Here is a 26,490-nt window from a genome sequence, read left to right as displayed (position 1 = left end):
CCCGACAGCCTTCAATGGTCATCTAAGATGCCGTGATCAGAGATGAACGAGACTTCTGAGGGGTTCAATGACGGCACCACCACCATTCCCCGTTATTGCACCCACTACTTACAAAGAAATGTGCTTTGTGACATAGTAATTAGTCACAAAGCAAATTTCTTTGGTAAATTCGGTGACCAGCCAAATTGAAGTTTTTTTAGAACTTCGCTCATCTCTAGTAGCTACGCAAATGGTACAGCAGAACAAACTATGCTGCTTCTGTAACTTCCAGGGTTACCGAGGCAGCGTAGCTTACTGTGCTACACTGTTTGCATGGTTTCACATTCAGTGCAATGAAAACTACAGAAACAGTGGCGCTTCAGCCCTTTTGGTTGATTCCGTAAGCCCGGCTGCCTAGGGCCAGCTCTTACTCCCATCTTGCCATGGGAAAACCTCTTTAATCACAAAGGATACAGTGATGTGGCAAAGCAAACCCTGATGTGGCCAGTTATTCCTGACCACACATTTTGTACCTAAATCCTCATCAAATCTGCTAGCCTCCAATTGAAGCGAATTTCATACCCCACTTTAGGAAAAAGTGGCGTTAATACTTGTCTAAATCCACCAGTGCATACACTGCAGGAATCCAAGTGTCAGCCGGGGAGTTGTTTGAGGGACCCTCACCCTGAAGAGCTGCTTTAGCTACTTTTCCTTACCAAGAAACAAGTGTTTTTGCATCATTATACAAAAATGCTTAAAGGGGTTCTGCACTTTCATTTAACTGATGATCTATCCGATCAGCTGTTTGAGAAGGCAGCGGCGCTCCAGTAGCGCAGCGGCCTTCTCGCGGTTTACCGCCGGCCCACTGAAGTCACGACTAGTATCAACTAGTATGGGCGGGGCTAAGCTCCGTTCACTTGAATGGAACTTAGCCCCGTCCACGCTAGTTGATACTAGTCGTGACGTCAGTGGGCCGGCGGTGAACAGTGAGAAGGCCGCGGCGCTACTGGTGAGCTGCTGCCTTCTCAAACAGCTGATCGGCGGGGGTCCCGGGTGCCGGACCATAGCAGCGTGTCACCCACACACCCGCCCCCCCATAGCAGCGTGTCATCCACACACCCGCCCCCCCCCCCCCCATAGCAGCATGTCATCCACACACCCGCCCCCCCATAGCAGCATGTCATCCACACACCCGCCCCCCCCCATAGCACCGTGTCATCCACACACCCGCCCCCCCCATAGCAGCGTGTCATCCACACACCCGCCCCCCCATAGCAGCGTGTCATCCACACACCCGCCCCCCCATAGCAGCGTGTCATCCACACACCCGCCCCCCCATAGCAGCGTGTCATCCACACACCCGCCCCCCCCATAGCAGCGTGTCATCCACACACCCGCCCCCCCCCCCATAGCAGCGTGTCATCCACACACCCGCCCCCCCATAGCAGCGTGTCAGCCACACACCCGCCCCCCCATAGCAGCGTGTCATCCACACACCCGCCCCCCCATAGCAGCGTGTCATCCACACACCCGCCCCCCCCCATAGCAGTGTGTCATCCATAGACCACCATTAGTTCAAAACACACCTTTTGGTTCAAAATATTTTTTTTCTTATTTTCCTCCTCAAAAACCCTAGGTGCATCTTATAAAGAGAAAAATATGGTACATCTAGCTGTGCAGCTGAAACAGGGAATAATATGGCTTAAAAAATAGGGTAGCCCCAAAAAGACCTATTCCTTCAGTTATAATTGTACAAATAAGCACAGCCATTATGCAAACTTTTTTTTTTTTTTTTTCTTACGCTTAAGGGGTCATGCACACGACCGCATTGTGTTTTGTATTCCGGATCCGGAAAACATGGATGCTGCCTGTGTATGTTCCGCAATTTATGGAACGGACGGCCTATGGTAGAAATGCCTATAAGAGTAGGACATGTTCTATTTTTTGGGCCGGGCCACAGATCTGAGCAATGGTTGCAGACGGCACACAGAGTGCTGTCCGCATCATTTGCAGCCCCATTGAAGTCCCAAAGGTTGCCTGCATGAGCCCTTAAACGTAATGTTTAGATGTAATGCAGCCCAAAGCAATCTGCATGGTTCCTGTTAATGTTCTTCTCTCATACTCCAAGGGGTGTGATATCGGAGCTGTGCTCTGTCAGTCTGAGGTCCCCACCGCCAGTCCTTCTCTGTATATTGCAGTTCCAAAATCAGACAGCCCCTCTGACAGCACTGCCTGCTGCAGCTTCCTTCTCTTTTTCATGATATTGGTTTTTATTGTGGGCAAGAAGGTAAACTACAAACTGCTGAAGAGTGAGGAAGATGCCACTGTCCCCTAAATGCAGATTCTACAAAGGTTCATATATTTACTTCATCTGTGACCACAAGGTCTCCATCATGTCTGAGGTGGCACATAAATAGCTGGAACAGCTCTGCAGCTTGAGAACCCCTCCAAACAACATCTCTGCAACGATATCAGCTCATTGAACCCCATGAGCGTGGCATGGGGGGGAATTTGGGTTTAACTGGAGTTAGGCCCGAAAAGCCGCCGTGCTTCCATAATAATCACTGCCCAAGATGCAGTTGGTGTGTGGAAGCAGGAAAGCTTTAAAGGCTCCTGGTCTTAGACCCTGCAATGCGTGTAGTCCTTCACCCCATAATCCTGTCGACACTAACTTGTCATGGGCTGAAAGCTCTGACGTTCAGTACATAACCATGGATTTCCTATTCGTCATCTTCTTGTACTTCCATCTAGAGTGTTTTGTGATTAATTATAGTCAACCCCTAATAAACCTGTCTAAAGATCTGGTCATAGCTTTTTGCTACCATCATGCCACACATTAAAGGTTATGTATAGTTCTCCTTCTCTGGACTACAAATAAGAATATCTATAATTTAATTTTTTTTATTTCCTGTTAATTTTGCTTTGTTTCTAACTTTGCATGCTTTGCTTTGTTTTTGCCCCCTTTCTCACTTCTAGGAAGAGAGCCCCCTGAGTGTGTCTAGCCCAGAGTGTATCGGTACCTGGATGCATTACACCAGTGCTGTGGGTTCTGGGCGTCGAAGACGCAGATCAGGGGATCAAATCACTTCTTCCCCCGTGTCCCCTAAATCATTGGCTTTCACATCCAGTATTTTTGGCTCATGGCAACAGGTTTCTAAACTTTACTTCACTAAAACCTTTTGTTTAAACGTAAAGACCAACCAGAACCAGTATTAAAGGACATCTAATCACCTTTTATCCACGTGAGTGGATTGTGACCGCTGCAGCAGTACCGTCAGTACCTCTTTACCACTGGCTCCGCTGTTGCTCTGTTTAGCTGTCTAAACATTGCATTGTCTGGACGTCTGGAGATGTTTGCCTTTTTTTTTTTTTTAGTGGGGGGGGGAACACAAATATAGTTGTGTTTTAGTTTTTTTTGTTTTTTTTTTAAATACATTTTGTAAACATTTTAAATAAAATGTTATGAATACGATTGGCTTAGCTGTCCTTTAAAACTAATGATAGTATGGCATCACATCATTTTTAATTGTTGAGCAAAATATATTTCTGATGCTATTTAAACCATTGGGGGTCAAAAAATAATTTTAATTGTTGGCAGTGAATATTTTTTCTTTGCTTGATGTTAACCAAGAGTTAAAATTCATTACTAATCATCCCTTCTTGTTCAGCACTTCTTCCATTATAACGCCCCCGAAATCCACCATTGGTCAGGGTGGGACCATTGCTGTATTGGTTCAGCAGTATGTGTAGTGTAGGTGCTCTGGATGTGTACAAGTAGTAGGCAGCACTGCCCTCCAGATTGCCACTGTTGTTCCGTATTTGACACCCATATCGCCAGTCTAAGAAAGGGCTTGTGCAAAGTTTTCAAGTTATCTCCTACAAGGACAGTTAAATGATAGGTAGGGTCCGAGCGGCTGAGCATTCGCCTTTTTCCGGGGGTCCAGTAGTTAATGGATGGAGCAGCAGGGCACATGCTCAGCCTGCCGCTCCTTCAGGACTCTCGTTCTCGGGATCGGTGGGGGTTCCTGGCGGTTGGACCCCCACTGAGAAGTTATCCCTTCTCCAGAATGTTTTTTCATCTCTGCTTTCTGCGAGCCATACATGTTATCGTTCTGTCAGCAGGATAAAGCCTCATGTACACGGCATCCGTGTCCAATCCACGCGGAGCCATTGATTCCCATGGCAGCACGTGGATGTTATCTGTCCGCTGTCCGCATCCATGTCTCCGTTCCGCCTATTATAGAACATGTCCTGTTGTCTATATTGCAGACAAGAATAGTAATATCTAGCTATGGGAGGGAGAAAAATGCATATTGCACATGGAAGGTGGCCGTAATTTAGCATATTCGTGGTTTGCGGACGGCAATACGGACACTGTTGTGAAATATTGTATTATTTTATTAAATTTATTAGTTTTTCTTTGGAAGGTAGAAGGGAAACTGCAGCTGTTCCCCTTGCAGTATATATGGCTTCACTTAATTCTAGGACAGGGATCAGCAACCTTCGGCACTCCAGCTGGTCTGAAACTACAACTTCACTTCTGTGGGAGTTACAAGTGCAGCTGAATAAGTGTGCATGCTGGGTGTTGTAGTTTTAAAACAGCTGGAGTGCCGAGGGTTGCTGATCCAAACACACGCACACTAGTGGCTCATAAACCCCCCCCACGCACACTAGTGGCTCATAACCCCCCCCACACACACTAGTGGCTCATAACCCCCCCCCCCCCCACGCACACTAGTGGCTCATAACCCCCCCACGCACACTAGTGGCTCATCACCCCCCCACGCACACTAGTGGCTCATAACACCCCCCCCCCCACGCACACTAGTGGCTCATAACCCCCCCACGCACACTAGTGGCTCATAACCCCCCCACGCACACTAGTGGCTCATACCCCCCCACGCACACTAGTGGCTCATAACCCCCCCACGCACACTTGTGGCTCATAACCCCCCCCACGCACACTTGTGGCTCATAACCCCCCCCCACGCACACTTGTGGCTCATAACCCCCCCCCACGCACACTTGTGGCTCATAACCCCCCCACGCACACTTGTGGCTCAAAACCCCCCCACGCACACTTGTGGCTCATAACCAACCCCCCCACGCACACTAGTGGCTCATAACCCCCCCCCACGCAGACTAGTGGCTCATAACCAACCCCCCACGCAGACTAGTGGCTCATAACCAACCCCCCACGCAGACTAGTGGCTCATAACCAACCCCCCACGCAGACTAGTGGCTCATAACCAACCCCCCACGCAGACTAGTGGCTCATAACCAACCCCCCACGCAGACTAGTGGCTCATAACCAACCCCCCACGCACACTAGTGGCTCATAACCCCCCCCCCCCCCACGCACACTAGTGGCTCATAACCCCCCCCACGCACACTAGTGGCTCATAACCCCCCCCCACGCACACTAGTGGCTCATAACCCCCCCACGCACACTAGTGGCTCATAACCCCCCCCCCCACGCACACTAGTGGCTCATAACCCCCCCACTCACACGAGTGGCTCATAACCCCCCCCCACTCACACGAGTGGCTCATAACCCCCCCCCCACGCACACGAGTGGCTCATAACCCCCCCCCCCCACGCACACGAGTGGCTCATAACCAACCCCCCCACGCACACGAGTGGCTCATAACCAACCCCCCCACGCAGACTAGTGGCTCATAACCAACCCCCCACGCAGACTAGTGGCTCATAACCAACCCCCCACGCAGACTAGTGGCTCATAACCAACCCCCCACGCAGACTAGTGGCTCATAACCAACCCCCCACGCAGACTAGTGGCTCATAACCAACCCCCCACGCACACTAGTGGCTCATAACCCCCCCCCCCCCACGCACACTAGTGGCTCATAACCCCCCCCCACGCACACTAGTGGCTCATAACCCCCCCCCACGCACACTAGTGGCTCATAACCCCCCCACGCACACTAGTGGCTCACAACCCCCCCCCCACGCACACTAGTGGCTCATAACCCCCCCACTCACACGAGTGGCTCATAACCCCCCCCCACTCACACGAGTGGCTCATAACCCCCCCCCCCACGCACACGAGTGGCTCATAACCCCCCCCCCCCACGCACACGAGTGGCTCATAACCAACCCCCCCACGCACACGAGTGGCTCATAACCAACCCCCCCACGCACACTAGTGGCTCATAACCAACCCCCCCCCACGCACACTAGTGGCTCATAACACCCCCCACGCACACTAGTGGCTCATAACACCCCCCACGCACACTAGTGGCTCATAACACCCCCCCATGCACACTAGTGGCTCATAACACCCCCCCATGCACACTAGTGGCTCATAACCCCCCCCCCACGCACACTAGTGGCTCATAACCCCCCCCCCCACGCACACTAGTGGCTCATAACCCCCCCCACGCACACTAGTGGCTCATAACCCCCCCACGCACACTAGTGGCTCATAACACCCCCCACGCACACTAGTGGCTCATAACACCCCCCCCCCACGCACACTTGTGGCTCATAACCCCCCCCCCCACGCACACTTGTGGCTCATAACCCCCCCCCCCCCCCCCCCCCCACGCACACTTGTGGCTCATAACCCCCCCCACGCACTTGTGGCTCATAAACCCCCCCCACGCACACTAGTGGCTCATAAACCCCCTCCACGCACACTAGTGGCTCATAAACCCCCTCCACGCACACTAGTGGCTCATAACCAACCCCCTCCACGCACACTAGTGGCTCATAACCAACCCCCACCACGCACACGAGTGGGGCATAACCAACCCCCCCACGCACACTAGTGGCTCATAACCAACCCCCCCCCCACGCACACTAGTGGCTCATAACCAACCCCCCCGCCCACGCACACTAGTGGCTCATAACCAACCCCCCCGCCCACGCACACTAGTGGCTCATAACCAACCCCCCCCCCACGCACACTAGTGGCTCATAACCCCACACACGCACATACACTAGTGGCTGCCCAGTAATGTATTTTAGCAAATAAATAAAGAAAAATTACTTAACTCATCCATGTGCACATGCACAAAGGCAGTTGCTCTTCTCTTGGTTCTGAAGGACCTGCGCTCAAGATCGCTTGGTGACATGACACTTGAGCACAGGTCTTTCAAAATCAATAGAGGAACGACTGCCTCTGCACGTGTAAGTGGATGAGGTATTTATTTTTTAACCCCTAAAAGGCTATATTGCACAAGTGTACCGGTTTTTAATGGCTGTTAGACATGGCCACTTGACATGTGAATGTAGCCTTACGGGACATTACTTATAACTGGAGATTTATTTTAATCTTAAAGGGCATCTGTTGGCAGATTTGTACCTATGATACTGGCTGACCTGTTGTTCATATGTGCCCGCATTGCTGAGAAAAATGAAGTTTTAATATATGCAATTGAGCCTCTAGGAGCAACGGGGGCGTTGTCGTTACACCTAGAGGCTCTGTTCTCTCTGCAACTGACACCCCCTCTTCCCTTTGATTGACAGGGCCGCCAGGTGCGATGACGCTTTTACGTCCCTGTCCATCGGTGCAGAGGGTTTAGCAGTTGCAGAGAGAGCAGATCCTCTAGGTGTAACCCGCAACACCCCCTAGAGGCTCCTAGAGGCTCATCTGCATATATTAAAACATCATTTTCTCAGCAATGCGGGCACATATGAACATAGGACCAACACAGATGTCTTCAGCTGCACATGTAACAGGTCAGCCAGGTTCATAGGTACAAATCTGCTGACAGATGCTTTTTAATAACTGGACACACCACTTTTAATAGCAATAATTGCCCCTACAATGAACCCTAGCCCTTCTCTTTCATGAGCTTCTTGTTTTGGGTCCTACTACAGCATGACTGCTGAGTGCCAAGGCTTTATTGTGGCCAATTACCTTTTAAAAGGTTAATCCTACGAAGAACATGAATAGGTGATAAACGTATGATCTCTTGGCCACCACATGACAGCGATGAGGAAGGTTTTGAATAGGGTGGCAGACGAGCGTGCAGGCTGCCACGTGGTAAAAAGTCTATGTGGTTGATGGAGACCCTTATTGAAGATTTTTTTTCTTTTTGTTGTAGTTGTATTTTTTATTTTATTTTTTTAATTGAGATAATTTTGTAGACACATGACTAGACCTACTCCGCCCAAATGTTATGGTGCAATGTAGGATTGTCATGGTTCCCTCAATGATCCAAGTTATCCCGTCCCTGAGCCATCAAACCATTATGGAGTGGACTAATGGTGCAGTGGACTTTTATGGTCTGTGTGTCCATTGCCTCACCATTTGGAACTACGGCTTTTGGTCAGTGCTGACCAGCAAAGGAAGGTGTCTTCTGTCCCTGATCAAGAAGAACTACCTCACTGATTTGTAGAAGATACGTGCCTTATGTCCTTATCTGGGCCATTACTGGGCTGACCTGTAGTGAACGGCCAACCTGAGGCTCAGATTATGCAACCTGATTTCCAGCCGTTCACTTCATTATAGATGGCTATGTAGAATGGAAGAGGTTCTGGTAAACATGCCCTATTCCTTTTCAGGAACTGGGTATATGCTTTGCATTGGGTGCAGCCTGTAACATGTTCCTCTTTTTATAGGCCTTGTGTTTTGGCATTGCTGAGTTGCCTGCCTCCAGCTTTTCTTTGAATTTCTTTTCATACAGGATATGTTCTTGAATTGAGCCTATTGTTTGCAGTGTGAAGTCTGTCCAGTTATCCGCTTTATTTCCCCACATCAGAATGTAACTTTTGTGTCTGACGATATTTTAGTGCTTGCTTTGCATCACTCCATCACCACAGGTCTCATCTGTGAAGTGGACTTCTCTCAGAAGGGAAATGTTGCATGACGATGTTCCTCTCCCACTAACCTGCATCATGCATCACGTATTAACATTACATGTCTGAGATGGGTTGCCTTATGTCGCTGGTTTGTTCCAATGTATCTAACCAGAAACCAAATCTCTTTCCAGGTACTATCAGATAATGGCCATCTAAGAGCAGGCCGACTCCTGGAGCAGAAGCACAGCGGTTTAGGTAAGTATACTTTCCTAAATCATGTTATTAGATTGGGACAATGCTAACAAGCTGAGCATTTTTTTTAACCCACTGCACAATAAAAAAATTAAAATAAAATGCATCTTAAGCATGGCAGTGACAAGCAATACTTAATACGTGGCTGTGCTTTTTGATACCAAATGATGTTGCTGCTCATTTATATAAAAAAACTGTCTTCAAAATGTAACTAATTCAATAACGAAATAATTAATGAAAAAAAAAAAAAAAAAAAAATTATATATATATATATATACAGTGGGGGAAATAATTATTTGACCCCTCACTGATTTTGTAAGTTTGTCCAATGACAAAGAAATGAAAAGTCTCAGAACAGTATCATTTCAATGGTAGGTTTATTGTAACAGTGGCAGATAGCACATCAAAAGGAAAATCGAAAAAATAACTTTAAATAAAAGATAGCAACTGATTTGCATTTCATTGAGTGAAATAAGTATTTGAACCCCTACCAACCATTAAGAGTTCTGGCTCCCACAGAGTGGTTAGACACTTCTACTCAATTAGTCACCCTCATTAAGGACACCTGTCTTAACTAGTCACCTGTATAAAAGACACCTGTCCACAGAATCAATCAATCAAGCAGACTCCAAACTCTCCAACATGGGAAAGACCAAAGAGCTGTCCAAGGATGTCAGAGACAAAATTGTAGACCTGCACAAGGCTGGAATGGGCTACAAAACCATTAGCAAGAAGCTGGGAGAGAAGGTGACAACTGTTGGTGCGATTGTTCGAAAATGGAAGGAGCACAAAATGACCATCAATCGACCTCGCTCTGGGGCTCCACGCAAGATCTCACCTCGTGGGGTGTCAATGGTTCTGAGAAAGGTGAAAAAGCATCCTAGAACTACACGGGAGGAGTTAGTTAATGACCTCAAATTAGCAGGGACCACAGTCACCAAGAAAACCATTGGAAACACATTACACCGCAATGGATTAAAATCCTGCAGGGCTCGCAAGGTCCCCCTGCTCAGGAAGGCACATGTGCAGGCCCGTCTGAAGTTTGCCAATGAACACCTGAATGATTCAGAGAGTGACTGGGAGAAGGTGCTGTGGTCTGATGAGACCAAAATAGAGCTCTTTGGCATTAACTCAACTCGCTGTGTTTGGAGGAAGAAAAATGCTGCCTATGACCCCCAAAACACCGTCCCCACCGTCAAGCATGGGGGTGGAAACATTTTGCTTTGGGGGTGTTTTTCTGCTAAGGGCACAGGACAACTTATTCGCATAAACGGGAAAATGGACGGAGCCATGTATCGTGAAATCCTGAGCGACAACCTCCTTCCCTCTGCCAGGAAACTGAAAATGGGTCGTGGATGGGTGTTCCAGCACGACAATGACCCAAAACATACAGCAAAGGCAACAAAGGAGTGGCTCAAGAAGAAGCACATTAAGGTCATGGAGTGGCCTAGTCAGTCCCCGGACCTTAATCCAATCGAAAACCTATGGAGGGAGCTCAAGCTCAGAGTTGCACAGAGACAGCCTCGAAACCTTAGGGATTTAGAGATGATCTGCAAAGAGGAGTGGACCAACATTCCTCCTAAAATGTGCGCAAACTTGGTCATCAATTACAAGAAACGTTTGACCTCTGTGCTTGCAAACAAGGGTTTTTCCACCAAGTATTAAGTCTTTTTTTGTTAGAGGGTTCAAATACTTATTTCACTCAATGAAATGCAAATCAGTTGCTATCTTTTATTTAAAGTTATTTTTTCGATTTTCCTTTTGATGTGCTATCTGCCACTGTTACAATAAACCTACCATTGAAATGATACTGTTCTGAGACTTTTCATTTCTTTGTCATTGGACAAACTTACAAAATCAGTGAGGGGTCAAATAATTATTTCCCCCACTGTATATATACAGACGTGGACAAAATTGTTGGTACCCTTTGGTCAATGAAAGAAAAAGTCACAATGGTCACAGAAATAACTTTAATCTGACAAAAGTAATAATAAATTAAAATTCTATAAATGTTAACCAATGAAAGTCAGACATTGTTTTTCAACCATGCTTCAACAGAATTATGTAAAAAAATAAACTCATGAAACAGGCATGGACAAAAATGATGGTACCCCTAGAAAACACAGAACATAATGTGACCAAAGGGACATGTTAATTCAAGGTGTGTCCACTAATTAGCATCACAGGTGTCTACAACCTTGTAATCAGCCATTGGGCCTATATATATGGCTCCAGGTAATCACTGTGTTGTTTGGTGATATGGTGTGTACCACACTCGACATGGACCAGAGGAAGCAAAGGAAAGAGCTGTCTCAAGAGATCAGAAAGAAAATTATAGACAAGCATGTTAAAGGTAAAGGCTATAAGACCATCTCCAAGCAACTAGATGTTCCTGTGAGTACAGTTGCACATATTATTCATAAGTTTAAGATCCATGGGACTGTAGCCAACCTCCCTGGACGTGGCCGCAGGAGGAAAATTGATGACAAATCTAAGAGACGGATAATCCGAATGGTAACAAAAGAGCCTAGAAAGACTTCTAAAGAGATTCAAGGTGAACTTCATGCTCAAGGAACATCAGTGTCAGATCGCACCATCCGTCGTTGTTTGAGCCAAAGTGGACTACATGGGAGACGACCAAGGAGGACACCATTGTTGAAAACGAATCATAAAAAAGCAAGACTGGAATATGCCAAACTACATGTTGACAAGCCACAAAGCTTCTGGGAGAATGTCCTGTGGACAGATGAGACAAAAATCGAAGTTTTTGCCAAGGCACATCAGCTGTATGTTCACAGACGAAAAAATGAAGCATATCAAGAAAAGAACACTGTCCCTACTGTGAAACATGGAGGAGGCTCTGTTATGTTCTGGGGCTGCTTTGCTGCGTCTGGCACAGGGTGTCTTGAATCTGTGCAGGGTACAATGAAATCTCAAGACTATCAAGGAATTCTAGAGAGAAATGTACTAGCCAGTGTCAGAAAGCTTGGTCTCAGTCGCAGGTCATGGGTCTTGCAACAGGACAATGACCCAAAACACACCGCTAAAAACACCCAAGAATGGCTAAGAGGAAAAAATTGGACTATTCTAAAGTGGCCTTCTATGAGCCCTGACCTCAATCCTATTGAGCATCTTTGGAAGGAGCTGAAACATGCAGTCTGGAAAAGGCACCCTTCAAACCGGACACAACTGGAGCAGTTTGCTCATGAGGAGTGGGCCAAAATACCTGCTGAGAGGTGCAGATGTCTCATTGACAGTTACAGGAAGCGTTTGATTGCAGTGATTGCCTCAAAAGGTTGCGCAACAAAATATTAAGTTAGGGGTACCATCATTTTTGTCCATGCCGGTTTCATGAGTTTATTTTTTTACATAATTCTGTTGAAGCATGGTTGAAAAACAATGTCTGACTTTCATTGGTTAACATTTATAGAATTTTAATTTATTATTACTTTTGTCAGATTAAAGTTATTTCTGTGACCATTGTGACTTTTTCTTTCATTGACCAAAGGGTACCAACAATTTTGTCCACGTCTGTATATATATATATATATATATATATGAGGATTCTTCGGTTGCATCTGTTATATGGGACAAATGGCATTGTGTGCTGCCCATACAGGTCCCCTCATTACAGAAAGCTATGATTTAGGGTCCATTCAGAAGAACGTAAGGGTGCCATACCCATGCTGTGGACTGCAAATAGTGGTCCGCAATGCACGGGCACCAGCCATGTGCACTCCATGGTGCAGATGTGGACCCATTGACTTGAATGGGTCTTCTATCCGCAAGATATGGCAAAAGATAAGACATGTCCTATCTTTTGCAGTGCAGAGGCATGGACCCGAAAGCCCACAGGGTCCACATCCACACCACGGAGTGCACATGGCTGGTGCCTGTATATTGTGCCCTTGTTGTTTGCGGGCTACAGTATGGGCACAGAACCCTTACGGTCATCTGAATGGACCCTTACGTTGAAACTAACTGGGAACGGGGAGTTAATTATCTGGGCGGCTCCCCAATGGCTTCTCTAGCCAGCTCAACTTGATTGACTATTTGTGTATAACGAAAGAGGCAGGACTGAGAGAAGCCAGAGGGGAGCTGTCCAGAGGACTCTGCTCCCTGTTTCTGGCTCATTTGGAAACTATGGGGGGCATTTATCAAGACTGGCAGTCTTGATCCCCCTACGTTGCAGTAAGATGGCACAGACTAGAACTATACCTTACACAAGTTTCTGGTGCAAGTTATAGTAAATCCGGTGGGTCAAAATAGGCCCCTCCCCCTCCCTCTAAGTTGGCCCTTTTCTTTCACTTTAGAAAAGTGTTGAGAAGCTGAAAAAGTCACAAATTATGGCGCAAATATTACATGCGTTATAATTTGCAACTTTTTAACGCTGCAATAGTGGCGTAAACCTTTTGATAAATGTCCCCCTATATTTTCTCTGAAATGCTGCAACATTTCAGGATAAAGCAGAACTATCTGTAGGGAGGTTTTGGCAGCGTGCATCTCCTGGCAGGTGCCCTTTAACATTCCTAGTTATTACAATGAGATAAAACAATTTGTGGCGCCCTGATTTCAACAAGTAAACAGCCTGCATAGTAGAATCTGCAGGGGAGACACAATTGGTGTACTTCCTTCATATCACAGCAGTTTAAAGGGAATCTGTCACCAGCGACCTCCATATCCAACTGCTTGCATAGACACACAGCTGTGGTTCACCTGATTAAAACGTTGTTTTTCTTTTGTTGATCTGAGGCTCTGTTCCAGAGCTCTGATACGTTTTCCTAATATGCAGATTAGGCCTTTGGTGCAATGAGGGTGTCACCATTGCTCTTATTGCATCCAAGCCCTGCTCCTTTCTGTGGCCAGCCCCTCTCTCGCTGCTTTGATTGGCAGGACCAGGAAGTGCCAATTCAGCAAGGGCAGGGCTGGCCAGAGAAAGGAGTGGAGCTTGTGTGCAACAAAAGCAGTGGCGACACCGCCATTGCGAATCACTGACTGAAGGGACGTTCTAACAAAACAGCTAAAATCGATCTTTATTAAAGCTCTCTAAAATACTAAAAGGGAGGATGAACTCTACCCAAACTGAAACCCTCTTGCTTGATAAACATCTGCCCACAACACAAAAAATGACTGACCCTCAAATAACCCACGGGTCCGCTATGAGGCTCATGGACCAGTGTATGCAGTCAGCGTGGTGTGGACACCAATCAACCATGTAAGCCACAGCGCTAGAATGGCCGTGATAGCTCTGTTGCCGTGGCCTCAGGACACGAGGTTGGCGGCTTACATGTTGTCTGTCCACACCCCATATGCGCGTTGCTCCTGACGTGCCAGGAATGGCGAAACGCGTTGAGCAGCTAGTGGGGGCAATATAAATGCAGGCAGCTAGATATCCAAGGTGATTCGTGCTCACACCGCAGTCGCTGTGTGCGCGTGCCCAGTAATACGACAGTGGACACGTGCGTTTGTTACCCGCTAACTGCCTTGGTGTGGGCAGATGTTTATCAACTGGTGTTGTATATCCTGGGCAGTTGGCTATTCAGCTAGCCAAGATGCCAGGTACATGATGTAACAGCACTATTGTGTGGTTTGTGAGTAAGCATAGAAAGGGTGGCACTATGCACTGCTGGATACAACACTAGCTTGGGGTGCATTCCCTGCTTACATGGTTGATTCGTATTCACACCACGCGGACTGCATACACTGGTCCAGGAGCGTCATAGCGGACCGGTGGGTTATTTAAGGGTCAGTCATTTTTTGTGTTGTGGGCAGATCCACCATGAGGGTTTCAGTTAGGGTAGAGTTCATCCTCCCGTTTAGTATTTTAGAGAGCTTTAATAAAGATTGATTTTAGCTGTTTTGTTAGAACGTCCCTTCAGTCCGTGATTTGTATTCCATAGTGGGACGTAAACCACGTATATATCTTTTTCAGTGAAATTAGTTGACGCCGCCATTGCACCAAAGGACTATTTTGCATCAGAACTCTGATCAACAAAAGATAAACCGTGTTCTATCAGGTGAACCACGGCTATCGTAAAGTGGTTGGTTGTTTTTTATTCAGTCAACGTCATGTTCTACTTGTCAGTGTTTTATGACCTCCATGTGCAAGCAGCAAAGCGTAAGGGTGTGTTAACATGACAGATTTTGAAAATCCACCTACAAAATCCAATGCGGAATCCGTGCGTTTTTTGCGCAGTTTTAAAGGCTTTTTTTTTTTTTTTTTAGACCATTTGGGTGTTTCTTTCAGTACAAAACTGCATTTTTAGCTTGTGGTTTTTGCCAGAAATCCTCACAGAAACTGCAAAACGCACTGAGCGAGATTCAGTGAGGATTCCGCCCCAAGATAGGGCATGCGCTGCAAAAGAGCAAGTGCTGCTTCCCATTAAAATGAAAAGGCTGTTTTATGGCATTTTTAGAGCCATTTTTTTTTTTTTCAAGAATTAATTCGGGCCTCAGGAGAGTTCGGAAAATATTGTATTTAACAAAAAAAAGTCAGCTTTCCTAAAGCATTGTCCTCAGTTTATATCTTGTTCACATGTTGGTGTGTGTGTGTGTGTATATGTGTATATATATATATATATATATATATATATATATATATATATATATATATATATATATATAAATTTCACAGGTGTTTTTGTAAGTTAACTGAGAACCCTTTAGAAATGATCACAGGACTGACATCTTCATTTACGGTCCGTGGTTAGGACGTGGGGTGCGGGATATCAGCATGTTGAATGAAGATGTAGTGAAGGGAACATGTCACCACGTAAATGCGGTCTGCAAGCGGACTGTTATAGAGCAGGAGGAGCTGAGCGGATTTGTATCTTTTTTTTGATGGGAAAAGATTGAGCAACGCTTATAATTTATACATTTAAAGAGGTTCTTCAGTAATGTGCATAGGTCATCAATATTTGATCGGCAGGGTTCCGAGACCCAGGCAATCAGCTGTCAGAAAAGGAGGCGCTCTGTGATCGCTGTGGCCTCTTCCTAGGCCATCTGACATCGCCGTACATCGGACACATAGCCTAGTTGCGGGTCGGCCTCATTGAAGTGTATGGTCCTGAGCTGCAATACCAAGCACAGCCACTATAGGATGTAAGGTGCTGTGCATGGAGAGCTGCTGGGAGCCAGCTGTGCTGACCAGAGCGTCTCCCCGAAACAGCTGATCTGTGGTGGTGTCGTGATTCGGACCCCTGCCCATATGATAATGATGGCCTAGCCTGAGGATAGGTCATCCATTTCAATTCCTGGATAACCCCTGTAAGTCTCTGCTCCTTCTGAGTTGAGCTGTACATGAGGCCTTCTTTTCAGTAACTGACATCTATGTATTAGAAGGCATTCACACAACCGTATCCATTTTGCGTTCCTCAAATCGCGGATACCGGCTATGTGCATCCCACATTTTACCTTTCCGCAGGTCCTACACTGTCTAACATATGCCTCTTCTTGTTCTATTTTTTTATTTTTTTACGGGCTGCGGAATGGACTCATGGATGCAGAAGCACGCGGTGTGCTGTCCACATCTTTTGCAGCCCCGTTGAAATGAATGGGTCTAGATTACATCTGCAAAATAATGCGGTTCAGATGCAGAACGGAAAGTCATGTGAATGCCCCTTTACATAGGGAATGCTATCAATCACTGATAACGCCTCCCTATGTACAACTGAGCTCAGAAAGAGCAGAGATTTTAATGGTATAAATTTAATATTTTCCTGAATCTTTTCCCACAAAACTACATATCAATCTGCTCAGCTCCCCCTGCTTTGTAACATGCTGTCGGCAGATTGGTGGTGACAGGATCACTTTAACTCATTCAGTGAAGCTTGTTCTGTGTTTAATGATATGTTCTACTAATTAAGAAAACTGAATTGAATGAAGTACAAAGTCTGTCATCCACCCCCTGTAATATAGATCCAGAAATGTGTATATACAGGACATATGATTCTTCCCAGCTTCTGTTCCCTCTTCCCTGCCCCTTCTGTGCATTCTTGAAGTGAGATTGGAGCCACATTTACAGGAGAGCAGACACATTGATAGGCATTACTTTCTATACTAATATTGGTTGTTACCAGTGATTTGGCTTCAATGGGTTCTGCAGGGCTACAGAAAGATGGCTGCTTTCTTCCATAAACAGCACCACCCCTGTCCGTAGGTTATGTGTGGTATTACAGCTGAGCCCCATTCACTTCAGTTGTGCTTAGCTGCAATATACAACCCATGGACAGGGGTGGCACTGTTTTTGGAATAAAGCAGCCCTCTTTTGTAGTCCTGGGGGGCTTTTAATGGAAATCAATGCAAGCAATAAAATTTAGCAAATACAGCACACTAAAGTGGTTTTCTTGTGATTGCACTTTTATGACAGCGTGGCAAGTGACCATTGTGGATAGAAGGTGACTGGACATGAATGACCACCTCCCAATTAAATGGTTTCTGTTACTAGAATTTTCAGTATTAAACTGGCTGATATTAGGGATGTGCTAATGTCATCTGCACCTAACTCTGCTATTCTAAAGATTATCTGTGCCCCCGTTACTGTAGAATTCTTACTTTTATAATATGTAAATGAGCCTCTAGGAGCAGGGGGGAGGGGGGGGGGGCGTTGCTCCTGCACCTAGAGGCTCCCGTCTCCCACCTCAAGTCACACCTTCCAAGTATTGATTGACAGGGCCAGGCATCGTTCGCATCCTTCTGCCTGCCCTGTGGAAATCTTGCGCCGTTCGGTTTTCTGCGCAGGCGCGGTGATGAAGCTGGCAGCCTGCGAGCGTCCCTCCCTTACCGTGCCTGCACAGAATACTGAACGGCGTGAGATTTCCCCAAGGCAGGCAGAAGGATGCGAACGATGCCTGGGCCCTGTCAATCAACACTTGAAAGGCGTGACTTGAGGTGGGAGACGGGAGCCTCTAGGTGCAGGAGCAACGCCCCCCCCCCCCTCCCCCCTGCTCCTAGAGGCTCATTTACATATTATAAAAGTAAGAATTCTACAGTAATGGGGGCATGAATAATCACAAGAATAGCAGAGTTAGGTGCAGCTGACATTAGCACCTTGCTAATATCAGCCAGTTTTAATACTGAAGCCCTTTAAAACAGGGAGCTGGAAGCTTATTTTCAAGCAGAAAGGGTGAAAAAAAACTCCGGAGGTTGGACAACAGCACTTCTCAATGTTCTATCTATTGGTGCACGTGTCTACAGTAAGTCCTAGTTCTGTAGTAGAGACAGCACTCAAAGGTCCTTTTTTATCAGATCATTTTTATTGGTTTTAAAACCAAGCCACATAATAGCCAAGGCTATAAGTAGCAGTCATAACGGCACCCCGCCCTCCCCATTCTGGTCAATAAAAAATCAAGGAACACAAAGAATCAAAAATGTCCCACTGCATGCTCCTACTCCTCCAAAAACCTCAGATGTAGCTATTTGACTTCCACCCTTCGATGTAGAACAAAAATACGGCTAACCCTGGAGTGCAAGCCATGAGGCCCAGATCTTCTCAAATTTAACACAAGTTCCCCTTTTCCAAAATAGGACCTTATATAGCCACATGTTTACCTTCCTCATTATAGTTGGGGAGCATCCTGAATCCAATGCAAGTTGGTTACTAGGGATGAGCGAATCAACTTCAGATGAAATATCCGAAGTCGATTCGCATAAAACTTTGTTCCAACACTGTACGGAGCAGGAGCCCCGTACAGTATTAGAATGTATTGGCTCCGGTGAGCCCAAGTTGTTGCTTTGCAGAGTCTCGCTCATCCCTATTCGTTACCATACAGCAGAAGTCCAAGTGCTATTTTACCCTAAAAGGAATCCTTTTTATTTTTGTACACCTCCAGCTTGTAAAGCACATTGGAGCTGAACATTTCGGGCATGTTATTGCTCTTCTTCAGGCATGAGTGGATGAAATGTGAATGTACATGCCACCGCTTTAGAAGCTGGGGGTTTATACAATAAATTGCCTCAATAAATTTCCCTGAGTATGAGATTCTTTAGGGAAGCTCCAGTAAATTAAGACATCTCGCCAGAGTTTACCTTTTGGTGAAGATCAGTGTATAGAATGGAGTGACAGATAACACAACTTTATTGGTGTAAGATGCAGGGATATCATAGTCCCTATAGTCCATCTGCAGTTACTGTAGATGCTAGTCTATATTCTGCTGATGGAGTTGCAGGGCAACCGCAGCAAATTAGATTTTCCCTTATCGGACGCTTTAAATGTGGACACCATTGCCTTATATGCCTACACGTTGCTCAGTGTGTCTACCCCCACCTCTTTCACCCAGCACTTCATGGAAATAAGGATTCACATCTTTCAGATGTGAATATAATCATGTGTATTTTGGGTGTTTTGTGCACATTTTAGCACCTTTAACAGTTTAAGACTTGGTTCTGTATAATTCTGTGCCACCTTCTGTTTTTCTGCATCTCAATTAGCATTTTTCTTTTTCTGCTCCTTTTTCCCCCCTATAGTTTGGGTTTATCTGCTTTTATAGCTCTTCATTTCACTTGTAGTAAGCAAAATCCAAGCCATAATTGAAGTGTCTTTTATTTCTTCAGTGGTGTAACTCGTCACTGCTTACTTTGGAGAAACGTAACCACGTGCATCTATCAAGTCTGTTGGAACCGAGTACCTGGCTCCAGTCATTATAGGACCTTGGCAATGGTCTTGGCTCCCAGATACCCCAGTAGTAGGACTTTTGGTTAGGTTTACCAAATTTCCATTATCTTGTTTTTCAAAAATGTTTTTTGAGCTTATCAGAATAAAAGTCCCCTTTTCTGTATATCACGTTTGAAAGCCATTCACTTCTATGAGGCCTGTTTTGTGAGTGCAGGGGAAGAGTGTAGGAAGCCTCCTCTGGGTTATTGTACGAAGTATTATCACATAGTGTGTGGTTTACCGAGATTGTACCTGTAGCTCATAGTATCTACAAGATGCTCAACTAAAGATGTACATATAAGTACATTTCAGCTCCCCAAGTCCCCGTTTAGGGCTAAAGCATCATGTACCACAGGTGAACTGAGCTCCATCAGTGAGGTGGGAGCCCTAGTTGGGGCTTCCTTTTCCTTTCACCATCTACAGATCTGTTGTGACTTCTCCTTTTGAGAAGACCACAAATAATATTTTATATGTAAAAGTATACTGGAAAAGCTTGGCCTGCATATCTAGGAGCTGTGAGAGCAGCATGGTGGCCAAAACGGTTATATGCAGTCAGAAATGAATGATAACTGCAGCACTGGCATGGTGGCCACCAGAACATAGCCCTTCCTTCTGCACAGTAATTGTCTTTTCTTGATGTTCGGTTAAGACCTCTGGCATTTGCTATTCTTGCTGCACTTTTTCTTAAGTCTCTGTAGGAAATAGACTAAAAAGCATTCATCATGTGTTACAGAAGTGGTGTTCCTAAATGAAAGCTGTAAGGCTAGGTTCACATCTGTAGCATGTTTCTGGTTTTCTCTTCTGGGCTAGAAACATATGGCTGACCCCAATGACTACAGTGTGGTTCCTGAGGCTCTCATTATGGTGCCCGTCAGGGGCAGATTGACCATAGACCTTACAGGGAAATTTCCCGGTGGGCTGATGACATGATGCGCTCTCAGCGGTAATTAAAGCTGTGAGAATCGGGTACTTGTATATCTGGTCAGTGACAGCATATGCCCACCTGAATTCAATTGCTGTGGTCCACACCTCATCCCTTAATCAGAGACAACTGGTGGAAGAGGACAGAAAATGGCATCTATTGACGGACACCACAAAAAGGCAGATTTTGGGGCAATATATTGTGCTGCACTGTGATATATGGTTCTGATGGGATGGTATTTTGCGCTATGGTATTGCTCATAACCCCTCCCCCCTACACTTCTGTGGCCCCTCATTCTATCAGTTTGAACACTCTTACAATATGGGGCCACTTTTAGTTTTTAGTTTTTTTTCCAGGGCCACTTTTAGTTTTCAGTCTGTCCCAGTCGCCCGTCATTCTGTCTGACAAATAAGCGCCACATGTATTTCGCCCTGCATTTTTGCTGGTCTCTGTGATGGCTGCTCCTAATGAACCTCCCCGGCAAATGGGAACCTAACCCTTTGTGTTAGTGCATCTGTACAATGTCTTTCTCAGTTGCATTCACTAAATGGTCCCAGATGGCCAAAAAAGGCCAAAGCGGATTATACACAAATACATGTTTGTATATAGAAGCCACCAAGTTACCTGAGATCCGTAGACACAGTTTATACTCTGACATCTTCTGTTGGGGAGAAGAAAAAAGACCAGCACACACTGCTAACAATTACTGTAGACTTATTCCAAAGTTCACATGGGCATCAGACTTGTGGGGCGTTTCAGCTTCTATCACAAGTTTGATACTGATGTGAACTTTGAAATAAGTCTACAATATTCACAAGCGGTGAGTGGTGGTCTATTCTTCCTGCTCCCTAGTTGAGGGCCACGAGATCTGACCAAGTGTTGTGGTTGTGTCTACATTGATCTCCTCCTGGGGAAAGCAAAGATATGTTGAATTTCATCTGACCCAGCCCTTTCTTTTTCCAGAATGGATCCGCAGTGGTATAGTAGTACTCCTATCCTCCACCCTAATGCAGCAAAATGCATATCTGTAGGAACAGTTTTTCCACTTTGAGGCAGGGGTGAGCAGTTTGAGGCCACCATGGAAGCTATGATATGTTCTCATTTAAATAGATCTGTTATAGCCTTGAGGAAACTATCAATGTCGCATGTTATTAGCAGCTTGAAAATGTTTAGATATTATTGGCGTACAAGAGTATTGTATTTGTCTCTTTAAAGGGTTTGTCTCACTTCAGCAAATGACATTTATCATAAAATAGACATTAATGTAGTCTGACTGTCCATATTGCCTCCTTTGCTGGCTTGATTTGTTTTTCCATCATATTACACACTGCCAGTTTCCATGGTTACGACCGCCCTGCAATCCAGCAGCAGTGGCCATGCTTGCACAGTATAGGAAAAAGTACCAGCCTATGTGTGGTCCCGGGCCACCAGAAAGGCTGACACTTTTTCCTATAGGGTGCAAGCATGGCCACTGCTGCTGGATTGCAGGGCGGTCGTAACCATGGAAACGGGCAGTGTGTAATTTGATGGGAAAATGAATCCAGCCAGCAAAGGAGGCAATATGAACAATCACAATACATTAGTAAGTGGCTTGTATTAACTTTTTCTACATGATAAATGCCATTTGTTAAAGTGGGACAACCCCTTTAAGAATATTGAAGATATAGAATAGTTATAAGACAGAAACCTTGTTTGCTGTTATGTCACCTAGGGCATTATAGATATCTCAAATGTCAGGTCCTACAAGTATTGCCTTGTTTTGTTTTTCCCATTATTTTATTTATTTTATTTTTTATCCATAATGGTGGTCCTGATATGTGTGCTATTCCATTGGATTTGCCAGTCTACCACTAGAACTGACTTTTTGCCAGTGAAAATATTTAGAAAAGTGCCAAATACCCCACATCTTTGACTCCCCCTCCACACTTACAACTTCCTTGGTAGCCGGTCACACTGGAATATGTCTCCCTGCAGACCCTCACTCACAGAAAAAAGAATCCAGGAAGTATTCTCATTCTGGGAAGTGTAAAACCAGAAGCCACTATGGGAGCGCTCTACTACGAGGTAAGGGGTCTAGTGGTATTCCATCCTCCCTGCAGCACGGTAGCTGTGCCCCAAAACTGGCCTTGCTTCAGAATGCTCAGACGCTGGATCCTCTCTTGTCTTTTACATTCAAGGAATTTTCATTGTTTTTCACCAAATTGGGTAATTCATGGACCCATAGTTGCCAGCAAAAAATCTAGAAATGCTTTAGATTAGTACCTGCCTCGTCATGTAAGCAGATGTTCCCCGCAGCTATAACCTAGGTATATGAATAGTGTAAATGGGTAGAACATTAGTTTAGTAAAAATATATACATATAGATGTCTGTGTATAATATACCAGCAACATTTACTGTTATATGATCGTCTGTTATTTTTGCTACAGTGTTTTTTGTTTTGTTTTTGTTTGTTTTTTATAAAGTGGACTAGTGCTGCTGCTTTGTTACTGGACGTGAGGCAGATTTCTTTAGAAACCTTCATTTACTGCTCTGTTTGCAGTACAGAATACGCAAGCATTGCTCCTCTGCCTTACTGCCGCTGAAGATGGAGGGAACCAGTAGCAGATGAACCGGTTTCCTTGATTTCTGTGAGGCTCTGCCTAGGAGCTGTATGTTTGGGAGAGGACCGGATCCTAGCCTGTTATATCTGGATCCATTTCCATCTTTGGAGCTTAATACACATACATACTCCTGAAGTATTTGCTTCATGAGCCTTAGGGCTGATTCACACGAACGTGTGCTACCCGTTGCCGTATTGCAGACCACATTTGCGTATCCGCAATACACGGGCACTATTTTGTGCATTCCGCATCACGGATGCGGACCAATTCACTTCAATGGGTCCGGAGATGCGAAACGGAAATGGAACACTACGGAGTTCTTTTCTGGGGTTCCATTCCGTGCCTCCGCTCCGCAAAAAGATAGAACATGCTCTATCTTTTTGTGGAACAGAGGGATCTCGGACCCATTCAAGTGGCTGGGCCACAGTTGGTGCCCGTGCATTGTGGACAGCAATTTGCGGTCCACAGCACGGGCACGGACTTCATACGGTCGTGTGAACGAGCCCTTATAGACAGGTTATTTACACATTGATATATATATATATATATATATATATATATATATATATATACAGTACAGGCCAAAAGTTTAGACACACCTTCTCATTCAAAGAGTTTTCTTTATTTTCATGACTATGAAAATTGTAGATTCACACTGAAGGCATCAAAACTATGAATTAACACATGTGGAATTATATACATAACAAAAAAGTGTGAAACAACTGGAAATATGTCATATTCTAGGTTCTTCAAAGTAGCCACCTTTTGCTTTGATTACTGCTTTGCACACTCTTGGCATTCTCTTGATGAGCTTCAAGAGGTAGTCACCTGAAATGGTCTTCCAACAGTCTTGAAGGAGTTCCCAGAGATGCTTAGCACTTGTTGGCCCTTTTGCCTTCACTCTGCGGTCCAGCTCACCCCAAACCATCTCGATTGGGTTCAGGTCCGGTGACTGTGGAGGCCAGGTCATCTGGCGCAGCAACCCATCACTCTCCTTCATGGTCAAATAGCCCTTACACAGCCTGGAGGTGTGTTTGGGGTCATTGTCCTGTTGAAAAATAAATGATGGTCCAACTAAACGCAAACCGGATGGAATAGCATGCCGCTGCAAGATGCTGTGGTAGCCATGCTGGTTCAGTATGCCTTCAATTTGGAATAAATCCCCAACAGTGTCACCAGCAAAGCACCCCCACACCATCACACCTCCTCCTCCATGCTTCACTGTGGGAACCAGGCATGTAGACTCCATCCGTTCACCTTTTCTGCGTCGGGCAAAGACACGGTGGTTGGAACCAAAGATCTCAAATTTGGACTCATTGGACCAAAGCACAGATTTCCACTGGTCTAATGTCCATTCCTTGTGTTCTTTAGCCCAAACAAGTCTCTTCTGCTTGTTGCCTATCCTTAGCAGTGGTTTCCTAGCAGATATTCTACCATGAAGGCCTGATTCACACAGTCTCCTCTTAACAGTTGTTCTAGATATGTGTCTGCTGCTAGAACTCTGTGTGGCACTTTCAAAGTTTTCCCAATTTTTCAGACTGACTGACCTTCATTTCTTAAAGTAGTGATGGCCACTCGTTTTTCTTTACTTAGCTGCTTTTTTCTTGCCATAATACAAATTCTAACAGTCTATTCAGTAGGACTATCAGCTGTGTATCCACCTGACTTCTCCACAACGCAACTGATGGTCCCAACCCCATTTATAAGGCAAGAAATCCCACTTATTAAACCTGACAGGTCACACCTGTGAAGTGAAAACCATTTCAGGTGACTACCTCTTGAAGCTCATCAAGAGAATGCCAAGAGTGTGCAAAGCAGTAATCAAAGCAAAAGGTGGCTACTTTGAAGAACCTAGAATATGACATATTTTCAGTTGTTTCACACTTTTTTGTTATGTATATAATTCCACATGTGTTAATTCATAGTTTTGATGCTTTCAGTGTGAATCTACAATGTTCATAGTCATGAAAATAAAGAAAACTCTTTGAATGAGAAGGTGTGTCCAAACTTTTGGTCTGTACTATATATATTTTATTTTATTTTTTTGTCTGAAGACCTGTCTTCGTTAATGAGTCTGACATTAGTTAGATCTTTTTTTATTTTTTTATTCTGATTATCATGGGGCCTTGTGCTGTAAGCACGTTTTACAATTTTTTTTATTTAATTGTGTCTGATTTGGGCTGAACAACATTTTTCGTAATTAGTTTTTATTAAAAATGTTGAATTGTTTAGCTTCTGCAGCCTGCACGTATTCCACTGGCTGTCTAGTGGCTCGGTCTCCAGTCCTCTCTTGAATGATCGTCAAAGTTGGTCGAAAGGTGTCCATGTTTTTCGATATTTTTTTTTATTCTACTTGTTTTTGTCAGAAAGTTATTCTCTTTACATTTACAGTAATGTCTTATGTGGGATATTGACCTGTCAATTAATAGCTGTGATCAGACACCCTGAATAGTATCTATAGAAATTAGAAGTCAAGGAAGTTTTATATGTACATACATAATGAACCTCTGGTAAACCTCGAATATGGTACAAGTGACTCCTGGCACGGATATTGAGGAATGAAGCCTAGCTTGCATTCCATTTTTTTCCAAGTCGTTTATAGGGCTGAAGTCAACCATGTTTTTCTACACCAGACTTGGACATGTATTTTCAAATGTAAACTGGCAGCATTGATTGGATAGTGTCAGACTGTGCAGGGACACATCCCCCAACTGGTAACACCCAACTGGACCCTAATTGCAACCTGATAGAAATTCATTTGTAAATCGTAGCAGGGATAATAAAGGAATGGTGCATCATAAGAACAAGTAAAGAGACATGGCAGGCTCAGGTGGGAATAAGCAAGAGCGTCGTGGCCAACACTCCAACAGATATATTAAAGGGGCCTTCTCACTTAGGCAAATGTCATTTAGACACAGTTAGTTTACATCACATTATACGCTGCTTGTTGGCATGGTTACAACCAAATCCAGCCGTGGTGGACGTGCTTGCATACTATAGAAAAAAGTGCAGGACTATGCACTCCCATGGTCCCGGCCACCAGAGAGGCTGGCGCCTTTTCTTATTGTGTGCAAGCACGGCCACCGCTGTTGTATTACAGAATGGTCATAACCTCTTGATACAAGTAGTCTATAATGTGATGTAAAAGTGCATCATGCCAGCAAAGTAGGCAATATGGACAATCACAATACATTAGTAAGTGCCTTCACTTTCTCTACATGATAAATGTAATTTGCTGAAGTGCGACGACCCCTCTAAAAGGGTTTTCCAGGATGTTTATTTTTTTTCTTACTGATGACCTATTTTCTGGATAGGT

General features: G+C 45.1%; 1 protein-coding gene across 11 annotated transcripts in view; it reads left to right on the top strand.

Moving 5' to 3' along the window:
* PPIP5K2 (diphosphoinositol pentakisphosphate kinase 2) overlaps positions 1–26,490 on the top strand; it is a 133,599-nt gene that overhangs the window by 88,353 nt on the left and 18,756 nt on the right. For 3 of the 11 annotated variants that reach the window (XM_044275957.1, XM_044275960.1, XM_044275958.1), the window contains exons 25-27: positions 2,956–3,129; positions 8,940–9,003; positions 22,548–22,637. In XM_044275957.1, coding sequence (XP_044131892.1) covers positions 2,956–3,129; positions 8,940–9,003; positions 22,548–22,637 — 328 coding nt within the window. The remainder of the gene's footprint in view (positions 1–2,955; positions 3,130–8,939; positions 9,004–22,547; positions 22,638–26,490) is intronic. The other 8 variants (XM_044275959.1, XM_044275964.1, XM_044275962.1 and 5 more) reach the window with 3 other exon arrangements.

This window comes from Bufo gargarizans, chromosome 1 (genome assembly GCF_014858855.1).
Source record: "Bufo gargarizans isolate SCDJY-AF-19 chromosome 1, ASM1485885v1, whole genome shotgun sequence".
Classification (NCBI taxonomy): domain Eukaryota; kingdom Metazoa; phylum Chordata; class Amphibia; order Anura; family Bufonidae; genus Bufo; species Bufo gargarizans.
Note: the sequence above shows the minus strand (reverse complement) of the source record. Positions and strands in the feature narration are given on the sequence as shown.